The 11,491-nt window shown below is 36.4% G+C and overlaps 2 protein-coding genes across 2 annotated transcripts; both read left to right on the top strand.

Moving 5' to 3' along the window:
• Positions 1-1,813: 1,813 nt before the first annotated feature.
• LOC137002654 (uncharacterized) lies at positions 1,814-5,067 on the top strand. Its single transcript, XM_067362438.1, has 5 exons — positions 1,814-1,823; positions 2,143-2,484; positions 3,061-3,390; positions 3,483-3,623; positions 4,724-5,067. Exons 1-5 carry the CDS (start codon positions 1,814-1,816, stop codon positions 5,065-5,067), a joined length of 1,167 nt encoding a protein of 388 aa, XP_067218539.1.
• A 664-nt stretch (positions 5,068-5,731) lies between these two features.
• LOC137002648 (gastrula zinc finger protein XlCGF57.1-like) lies at positions 5,732-10,872 on the top strand. Its single transcript, XM_067362425.1, has 4 exons — positions 5,732-5,996; positions 6,487-6,570; positions 9,644-10,013; positions 10,098-10,872. The coding sequence occupies exons 1-4, from the start codon at positions 5,732-5,734 to the stop codon at positions 10,870-10,872; spliced, it is 1,494 nt and encodes a 497-aa protein (XP_067218526.1).
• The last annotated feature ends 619 nt before the right edge of the window (positions 10,873-11,491 follow it).

Raw genomic sequence — 11,491 nt, 5'->3', positions numbered from 1 at the left:
CTCAACATACGGACATGTTATCCGTCTTTCTGTTCTTACTATTAATCTACGGTAAGTTTCGAACCTCTTTTTCTTTCGGTTTCAGTTTGCTGCTACACGAAGTTTTATCACTTCTACATCAAATGCATTGAAATGAGTAATGACTAACATTTATGAATAGTTATTGCGTCTAACAGTTGTCGATCCGTGGTAATCGTGTTTGCAAAATGACTTGAAAATCTGCAAGTGTTAATCGCGGGTCCGCCCAGTGGTTTCTGAAGTAATGGGTGTCCGCGTATAAAATATCGGAGTATATTGTGTATATTTTTTGCATATAACATGTTCCTAAAATAAAAAGCATTTGGCTGAGTATGGACAAGTTAGCTAACTTTAGTAGTGAATTATACATGATTGTATTTGTTTTACAAAGACATGATACCTATGAGCCAGTTTTGTTTGAGGTCCAAATATGACAGCATTCAAAAGAGATTGAGATTCACTATGCTAGAAAGTTAGATTTTCATATTCACACGCGCAAATCCAGCTCTCTAGTCTAGAACATGGCCATAACAGCAGAAACAAAAAGAGCATTTGCTGTACATTTTCTTTTGTAAGTTTTTTATTTGTTTGTTCATTTTGTTCAACTTTACTGCAAGTAAACAACCTGTGGCAGTAGTCTTTTTCATGGATGAGAGTTGTTTTTCCATTGGTCCAATTTGGATGAAAGACCCTCAAATATAACAAGGCCTTGCACACATCAAATTTGATGTAACTTTTGTCAATAAAAAGCCCATTTGCTGTCTGTTTTTATCTTTATTGGTATTTTGGTAAACAGTCTGTTGCCTTAATTTTGATTATTTGCTGTCTATGTTTTGTGAAAAACTTACACCACAGTTGTGCAGTGTTAGAAATAAACCCAACAGAGATAACACACTGCAATAAAATCCAATTCTTGATGAGTATTTCTGTCATGAGGCGACACGCATTTATTTGAGAACCAACAAGACAGATTAAGACTTTATAGTTTCAAAGAATGCAGTGTAGTTCATTGTTTCACCTGCAGGGTGATGATTAAAAAAATACTGCTAGTGCATTAAAGGGTTAGTTCACCCAAAAATGAAAATTCTGTCATTAATTACTCATGCCGTTTCACACCGTAAGACCTTTGATAATCTTCAGAGCACAAATTAAGATATTTTTGATGAAATCTGAAGGCTCAGTGAGGCCTGCATAGCCAGCAATGACATTTCCTCTCTCAAGATCCATTAATGTACTAAATACATATTTAAATCAGTCCATGTGAGTACAGTGGTTCAATATTAATATTATAAAGACATGAGAATATTTTTGGAGCGCCAAAAAAAAACAAATTAACAACTTATTTAGTGATGGCCGATTTCAAAACACTGCTTCAGGAAGCTTCGGAGCGTTATGAATCAGCGTGTCAAATCATGATTTGGATTGCGTGTCAAACCGCCAAACTTCTGAAATCACGTGACTTTGGCGCTCCGAACCAATGATTCGACACGCTGATTCATTTATGATCCGATGCTTCCTGAAGCAGTGTTTTGAAATCGGCCATCACTAAATAAGTCGTTATTTTGTTTTGTTTTTTTGGTGCACCAAAAAGTATTCTGGTCACTTTATAATATTAATATTGAACCACTGTACTCACATGAACTGATTTAAATATGTTTTTAGTACATTAATGGATCTTGAGAGAGGAAATGTCATTGCTCCCTATGCAGGTCTCACTGAGCCATCGGATTTCAACTAAAATATCTTAACTTGTGTTTTCCGAAGGTTAACGAAGGTCTCACGGGTGTGGAACGACATGAGGGAGAGTAATTAATGACATTATTTTCATTTTTGGGTGAACTAACCCTTTAAGACAAAATATTTATTTATGAGTATTAATCGTTTGTGCAGTGTTGCTTCTCAAGTAGACTACATTTTGTTTTTATGCTTATGTATTGTTGTGTATGCTCTTGAATTTCCACAATGGTCAGAAGTTCCATCGTTACCAACAGAGTTCCACAGAACACCATAGTTTTCTCATGATGCTTTTGGGAAACGCACCCCAGAACAGTACTCCAGTATCTGTTTGTCTCCTGAGCTGGTCTGAAGTTAGTGTATCTGTAAAACTGAATCTGTGTGTTTCAGGTGTGTCTGATGAAGAGACAGAAGAATCTAAACCTGAGCCGATGACGGTGATGGAGGGAGATTCTGTGACTCTACACACTGATCTTACTGAAGTACTGAACGATGATACCATTCTGTGGCTGTTTGGACCTAAAGACTTGCTCATATCTCAGATAAGGCGAAAAGATGACTTCACTCCAGTTTTTTTCACTGATGATGCTGGATTCACAGGCAGATTGCAGGTGGACCAAAAGACTGGATCTCTGACCATCAGAAACACCAGAATCAGACACTCGGGACAATATAAACTCACCATCTCTAGAGAAATGACTTCAACAAAGATATTTAATGTCACAGTCATTGGTGAGTATCTCGAGTCTTTCACTGCAACAGTGATCATGTGATATGACAAATAAAGCTTCAAAAAAAGGTCTTTAAAAAATCTTTCTTTGAAACTAACATTTTAAATTCATTAATGCTGTTTTTGGACCAGGTTGTGCTACCTGACTTTTGCAACTAATCTTACACCGATCAGGCTTGTTTGGTTGTCTGTATTAGCTTTTCCCAATTTTTTTTTTTTTTTACTTTTTCCCAAAGTTTATGATAGCATTTTCCTGTTTTACATTGTTGTACCACCTGATATGGAAAGTGCACCTATCTATCCATCCTTGAAAAGTGTAATCAGTATTTGACAGAGGTCTACAAACATTTTGCCACAAGGATCATTTGGGCTCCTCTGGATGCTGCATTGTCATGTTTAATGTTATCAGTTCATAATAAGAGGCATGTTTGCAGTTGTGCCACCCTGACATGTCTGTGTGTCAGCATTTATTGAGTGAGAGTTTCCAGATTTTGCAATATAAATGCAAGATTTCATAATGGGTCTAACCGTTCAAAAAGTTGTGAAGCACTTTTATTAAGGTTGCGCTTGTTTTCCAGCTGTGGTTAGTGAGACGGATGGAATGAAGTCAGAGTCAGTATCAGTGATGGAGGGAGAGTCTGTCACTTTACGCAATGATGCTGAAATACACAAAGATGCTCTGATGCTGTGGAGGTTTGGAGATAAAGGTGTCCTCCTGGCTAAAATCGATATTGAGGCCAACGAGACCTCATTACACGACACTGATGAGAGATTCAGAGATCGACTGCAGCTGGATCTTCACACTGGATCTCTGAGCATCACAAACACCAGAACAAATGACTCTGGACTTTATGAGCTACAGATCAGAGGCATTGAGAGCTCACGGCGATTCCTTCTGACGGTCAATGGTGAGTAATTGAAAGATCAAATCTTTAATGTAATGGCATTAGTCATTTCAGATCATCACACTGACTGACACCTTCACCGTCTCTATTTATAGCTGTCCCAGAACCACAGCTTTCTTCAGGTGCTAAAGCAGGGATCAGTTTTGGTTTTTTAGTTCCTGTTCTTCTGCTTGTGGCTGCAGCTTTAGCTGCATTTTACTACCGCCACAGGATCTTTAAATTAAAAAAGAAAATGGGTAAGTATAATATACTTTAAACAGGATTCCCATCTCCTACAAAAGGTCATAACTTTCTTTAAACTGTGGACATCAGAGGTTTTCAACCCTGCTCTTAGAGACCCAATGTCCTGCAGGGGTGCAGATTTCAGTTCCTGGGGCGTCACAGTCCTGCAGAGTTTAGCTTCAGCCCTGATTAAACGCACCTGGGGCCTCATTTATAAAATGTTGTGCAGAAACAGTCTTAAATTTGATCTTGTGATAATTTCTCAAATATGAGTACGTGTGTTCATAGAATGAACACAAATCAGCAACAAAATCTGGCATGAAATGTCAGAAACCTTCCAGTTTAAAAGGATAGTTCATCAAAAGTTAAAATTATCCCATGACTTACTCATCCTCAAGTACTGAAGAGGATTAGGGCCAAGCAATAATAAAAAAATAAAACCATCTCAAGATTAAAGTTGTTAAATTTCGAGAAAAAAGTCAAAATAAAATGTTGAGAAAAAACTCGTTAAATTTAATAACATTTTTCTCATAATTTAACAAATTTGTTCTCGTAATTTAACAACTTTTTTTCTCACAATTTAATGACTTTATTCTCAACATTTTATCTCGGCTTTTTTTCTTGAAATTTAATGAGTTTTTTTCTCGTAATTTAACAAGTTTTTTCTCGAAATGTAACAACTTTAATCTTGAGATGGTTTTTATTTTTTATTATTGCTTGGCCCTAATCCTCTTCAAAACTCAAGCCATCCTATGTGTATATGACTATTCTTTCAGATAAACACAATTGGATTTTTAAAAATATCCTGGCTCTTCCCAGCTTTATAATTGCAGTGAACGGGACTCACGTTTTTGATGCCCAAAAAGTGCATCCATCCACCATTAAAGTAATCCGTATGGCTCCAGGGGTTAATAAAGGCCTTCTGAAACGGCTCTTTTTCATACAGTGGTGACCACAGAGTTCAAGCTTTAAAAAGAAAAGTACCATAAATGCACTATATTCAAAGTCTTCTAAAGTCAAATGATGAATAATAATGAACAGAATTAACATTGTTTAGTGATAATCTTCTCTTTTCCACATTTCTGTTCTCTGTTTCCACATGTTGCTGTGACAGATGAAGAGAAGAAGTCAGTGATGGAGGGAGATTCTCTAACTCTACTCGCTGGTCTTACTAACAAACAGGATATTGATAAGATAGAGTGGTGCTATGAAGCTGAAGACAATCGCATTGCTGAAATTAATAGGGGGAAACTTAAGAAATCTGCTGGAGCTGATGGGAGATTCAGAAGCAAACTGAGTCTGGATGAAGAAACTGGAGATCTCACCATTAGCAACATCAGAACCACACACTCTGGACTCTATATACTAAAGATCAGCAGCAGCAGCAAAGGTGTTACCAAAAGCACTACAAGAACAAAACGCAAGAGATTCATTGTTACTGTCAGTGGTAAGCGTTGAAGGGTTAAAAGGTTAGTAGACCCAAAAATGAAATGTCTATAATTTATTATTTACCTTCAAACACGTAAGACCTTCGTTCATCTTCAGAACACAAATTAAGATATTTTTGATGAAATTTGAGAGATGTCTGTTCCTCCATTGGGAGCTATATTGAATTTACACATTCAAGGTCCAGAAAGGAAGGAAAGACATCATTAAAGTGACTCCAGTGGATTTATGAAGCAACACGACAGAATATATGATGTATTTTCTTCCGTTCTGGGCCTTGAATGTGTAAGTTGCATAGCTCCCAATGGAGGAACAGTAAGTTATTGGATTTCATCCAAAATATCTTCTTAATTTGTGTTCTGACGATGAACTAAGGTCTTACAGGTGTGGAACAACATGAGGCTGAGTAATTAATAAGTAATGAATTTTGCATCTGAAAAGTAAACTCCCACAAATGAATATGCAATAATGTAAGCTGCAAAAGAACCATGTCCTAACCTTTTCAGCACAATTGTTCACTGTGTGTCTTCAGTATATCCTGACAAAAAAGGGTCTGTGTTGGGACAAAGCTGTTAGTAAATCTGGCCCTACAAATATGTTATGTTCAAATGGCAAATTCAGTCATTTGATATAATTTTTTTCTTGCTGTGACATGAAGTGAGGACACTGCCAGTGAATGCGGGAGATCTCGAGACTCGATGCTGAAATACAGAGCGATGATCTAATGCTGTGGACATTTGGACCTGAAAACCGCCTCGTTGTTAAAACTGATTCAGGAAGGACTAGCATTAGTGAGAGTTTCAGAGACAGACTGGAGCTGGACAATGAAACTGGATCGCTGACCATCACAAACATTGGAATCACAGACTCTGGACATTTTAAACTACAGATCATCAACAGCAAACAGACCATATTCAGAAGATTCAATGTGACTGTCAATGGTGAGTACAGTGCCATTTATTATAATAACATATTGATTTTCACAACAGGTGCTAACTGATTGGTCGGTGGCGTTCACAACTGGAGCAGTTCACGTACAGGGAACATAGAAGAACAGAGTTTTTGAGAAGCGAAAAAAAAAAAAAAAGTCTCAGGTTACTTGTGTAACCCTGGTTCCCTGAATAAGGGAACGAGACACTACGTCATATGATGTAGCGTCAACAGTTCCCATGAAAGGGAACTTTATTCATTGATAATCTTTTTGTATATTCGACAACAGGTAGATGAATGAAGCCACAGTATCCCATACTGTATTATTTTTCTTTAAGCTTCCAAGGAAAACATTTGTAGTGATTTATATTGTAAAAAATATTCATTTTTGGTTGTTTTTAGCATGTTTAGGGTAATATTTGAGATTAGCTGTAACATCATCTATACGTAAATGTATACAGCAAACCTTAATTTTAGTGATTTATCTGTATTGTCTTTAAGGTTCCACAGAAAAAGAAGTGAATGAAGAGACACAGCTAATCAGTGGAGATGTTCCTGATGGAGTGAATGAGCAGAAGGCGACAAGTTCAGTTTGATGAGATAGGACACGCCCACCACTGTCAATCACTGTGACATCATCAACAGTCAAGCTCAACAATATTTGAAAAATGAACCCGTGTGCTGCAGAAAGTTTGAATGAATTCTTGAGTGATGAGCACGTTTAACAGCAGGTTACAGAATATGCGATATCTGATGTGGCGCGACCAGAGAGAGTTTCGAGCCTCAAAGTTAACTATTCACTGTCCACACGGAGGATGTGTGACACTTTCATATGATCTGGGGTGCTACAATTACCAAATCAGTACTGTAAATAGCTGTAGCTGCATTGTTCAATACATCTGAACAAGTTCCAGACAGTCAAGATGGAGCAGAAAGAGGCCAACCCTGAACAATTTGTCCTTTAAAACACTACTGTGCTTTTTGTCAGTGTTTACCTATGTTATGAGTTTTTATTTTCACTGTATTTTCATATCAGAATTAATTTCTTGGTACTTCCATTGTTATATTATTTTTTTATATTATCCCATTTTATATTATTATTTTATATTATTTCTCTGTTAGTAGTATTTATGTTGTAAGCTATGCTGCATTAAGTCAGAGATAAAAGAAAGTCTCTATTTCGAAGTTTTGTTGTCATGTAATGATGAATGAAGTTTGGTGATGATGATGATTCTGTTTCTTTGTTTTGGTGTAATAACGCTTGTTGAATTTGTGCTGGTCATATGAAGTGCTCAGAAAAATATTCTTCATTCAAAGAGAAATATTCATAACTCACTGACAGATATTTGTATAAACTCACTTCAATTTGTTTTATATCTCAAGTAAATGAATCTTGCTTTAAAGATAATTGCATTGGAAAACAACAAAATACTGAGTAAGATATTTCTGTCCTACATAAAATGTGCAGCGCACCGATAAATGTTGGGGTTATAATGTTCAGGAAGGAAGCCTGTAACTATCTCGACCATCTCATATCCATTGGCATTTACAGCCAATATAGACAAGTTACCATAGGAAATATATGGTTTCTAAAGCTTTTTAACAGTTATCAAGGTTGAGTCAAAAACCTAGTTCGCCAAAGTTGTTTTTTGAAATCATCTAATATTTAACAAATGGTTCGATGGACAGCGGCGGTCCTAAAGGCAAAGTTGCTCAGAATGAGGAGTTCTACCATGTGGTATGATTGTTGTGGGCGAGCACGAAAAATTGCGCGATACATGATGCTTTACACGTGGAAAACACGAAGGTGGCCGATTTCTTTTGAAATTCTCAAGTCAAGCAGGCCCAGCTAGTTTTGTTCCGATCAGCCTCCGTTAACCTTTTCTGATATCTGCTCAAATTTCAGTGGCCGATGGCGGACATGTTTTTCGAGATTCGTCAATGTCCTCATAGACAATAGTGGGCCCTTGTACGAAGACACTGTACGCCATTTTTTTTTTTTTTTTTAAAGTTGATCGGACTAATGGTTTAGTAGTTTTATCCATTTTCATGTTTTTTTCCGGTTATAGCGCCACCAAGCGGCCTGTCACCGTGTCCTTTTTCATGCGACCACAGAATGAGCTCTAACATGTGTGCCAAGTTTGGTGAAAATATCTCATTCCATTCAGGAGTTATAGCCATTTTAGTAAAAGTAGCTCTACCCACTTCAAACGTTTTTTATTCAAACGACTATTTTTATGCATTTGAGAATGAAACTAAACACTGATATGCAGCGCATTCAGCATCTTAATAAATGTTAATAATGTTATTATTCAGTTTGCACTTTCTGATCAACCAAAATGTTATTTTACAGTATGAAAATCACTGATGATTATTGCTCAATTATTTATGAATAGAATTTAAAGGATATTCTCAGCACAAGATAATAAACATTCTCTTATCCTTATGTAGTGTTATTCAGCTGATCATGCGATTGCACGTCTTCATTGGAAGCTAACAGGCAAAATGCATGCAAAGCCAATCGCGCTAGGAGAATAGCACAAATTAAAAGATATAAAAATAAAATAAATAAAAAGAGACGACAGCTGCACATCACGAAGCTGACACAATCCAGCGTGGGAGGAAAGAGTCGGCTGCAAAAGAGTGAGAAAAAAAATACACTGACAAATGTTATTTGTAAGCTATAGAATAGCTTAAATCTAAATTTTAAATTTTAGATTTAAATTTTCTAAATTTTTCTAAATCTTATCTAAAAAGACGTAACAAAACGAACAAACATTTTCGTAGAAAAACTAAAATCTGAATGTTTATTGTATTGAAATCTTACTGATATGTCACTTGCATAATAATTTGGAACACAGTGTATGCAGCCATTGAGGACTACTGCCATCTAGTGACTATTGATATTTTTGATATTTTTATACCATCATATGTCACCAAAGTCACCACATTTTTATGTTTTGGCTGTCTGGTGTAACTGGAATGACTTATTTTATAAAGTAAAATAAATATTAAATATATCAAAAATAAGCTTATTTTACATAAAATATGGTACTTTTAGAGATAAATGAATAAAAAAAAATCACAAAAAGTACATAAATTGATTTTATCGAAGATAGTGATTTGACATTTATAAAAAAAAATAAATAAAAAAAAAATGACTGACTTTTTGACAAATTTGTCCACGAAGCACCAATTAAGGGCTGCTAAACGAAGCATGTTAATTTAAGGGAAGGTGGCAGAGCAGCTATTTGGGAAATTCTGTAGCCAGAAGACCTCCATTCAGTGCTCATTGTCTTAATTTAGTACATCTAAATTTAATCATTCGAATTGAAAATAAATTTAATAAATTGAATTTGAAATTAAAGTCAAATTAAGCGTAGAGCTAAAGTAAAATTGAAACTAAATTCAATAAAATTAAGTGAACATCACAGGAGCACTGGAAAGACATACACACATTATATCTTCACCCAGACCTCTGGATTGTGTCGGTGAGATATAATTTATGAAAATGCAAATGCATCAAAATTATCTGGATATTTTATAGTTCTTAGCAGTTGTCTATCACAGCATGTCTCAATTTTATGACCTTTTTATTTTATTGTATTGTATTTTGATGTACTGAAAATGAAATGATACTTTTTTAATTTCATTTCAGAGCTGATGGAAGAGAGTGAGGAGAGTGAAGAACTGAGTGAAGTGGAGGAGGAACATTTGAGTTGCTCAAAGACTAAAAAGACATTTTCAAAAAAAAGAAGAGCCAATAAATCTACAACCTGCACTCAGTGTGGAAAGAGTTTCTCAACAAAACAAAGTCTTGAACGTCACATGAAAGTTCACTCTGGAGAGAAGCCGTTCACATGTGATCAATGTGAGAAGAGTTTCTCAAGGAAAGATATTCTTGACATTCACATGAGGATCCACTCCGGAGAGAAGACGTTCACATGTGATCATTGTGAAAAGAGTTTCTCAAGGAAAGATATTCTTGACATTCACATGAGGATCCACTCCGGAGAGAAGACGTTCACATGTGATCATTGTGAAAAGAGTTTCTCAAGGAAAGATATTCTTTATATTCACATGAGGATCCACAGTGGCGATAAGCTGTAAACGTGTGATCAATGTGGAAAGAGTTTCTCAACAAAACAGAGTCTTGATGTTCACATCAGAGTTCATACTGGAGACAAGCCATTCACATGTGACCAGTGTGGGAAGAGCTTCTCAATCAAAAGTAATCTTAAGGATCACATGAGAGTTCACACCGGAGAGAAGCCGTTCACATGTGATCAGTGTGGGAAGAGTTTCAGACAATCATCACACCTAAAAGAACACATGATGATCCACACCGGAGAGAGACCGTTCACATGTGATCAATGTGGGAAGAGGTTCAGTCATTCATCACACCTTAAAAATCACATGAGGATCCACACCGGAGTGAGACCATTCACATGCGATCAATGCGACAAAACATTTCTTCTGGAATCAGCTCTGAAGACACACCTGAGAGTTCATACGAAGGAGAAGCCACATTCATGTTCTGTGTGTGGAAAGAGTTTTTCACTGCTGCAATATTTACATGCACATCAGAAAACACACACTGGTGTGAGAGAGTACATGTGCTTTGAGTGTGAGAAGACTTTTACTACAGGGAGTGATTTAAAACATCACCAGATGATCCACACTGGAGAAAAACCTTACAAGTGTTCACACTGTGACAAGAGATTTAGTCAGTCATCATCTCTGAATAACCATGAGAAGATCCACAGTGGAAATAAGCCACACGCGTGTGATCAGTGTGGAAAGAGTTTCTCTATTAAAAGTCGCCTGAAGATACACATGAAGATCCATGCAGTGGAGAAACCACATCACCACAGTCTGAAATCATAAGTATATAAATATAATTTCAGATATCTAAAATGGCTTTCTTAGTAACAATCACGTTCATGATATCAGAAACTAACACTGTCACTAGTGAAAATCAAATTTATATAAAAAATTAACACTATTACTAGTAGCAATTCAATTCTTTATATCAAGAATAGATATTTGCACTAGTAACAAAGTAATTAATGATATCAAAAACTATGATTTTTACTAGATTTTTACTAGAATTGTTGCTGATATGTGAAATTGGAATTTAAACTATTAAGTAATCATTTCTTGATATCAACAATTGAATTTGAATGGCAGCCTATGGCGCCTACTGAGGGAAGCAGGTTGGTGACGGGGAGACGCAAATCGAAATATAGCTGCGAGCAGCGATGGCGGGCCCAAGCCCGGTGGCACCGCCACCCCGGTGGCTTCAGGGCAACTGTGCACAGCGGGCAATAGGCACTTAAAACGGTTAAACATCAAAGGACTATGTCAAATTCACTCCACATTTACTGCACTACAAGGTGCCGTTATAGAGCCCCTCCTCCCTGCCCATTTTCAAAGGATTACATGTGCCAAGTTTTAACATTATTCTGATGAATTTTGAAGCAAATCAGGTAAAAATAAGAGGGTG

Source organism: Chanodichthys erythropterus, chromosome 3 (genome assembly GCF_024489055.1).
Source record: "Chanodichthys erythropterus isolate Z2021 chromosome 3, ASM2448905v1, whole genome shotgun sequence".
In the NCBI taxonomy this organism is placed as follows: Eukaryota; Metazoa; Chordata; class Actinopteri; order Cypriniformes; family Xenocyprididae; genus Chanodichthys; species Chanodichthys erythropterus.
The sequence above is the reverse complement of the archived record's forward strand: the minus strand, read 5'-3'. Positions and strand labels throughout refer to the sequence as shown.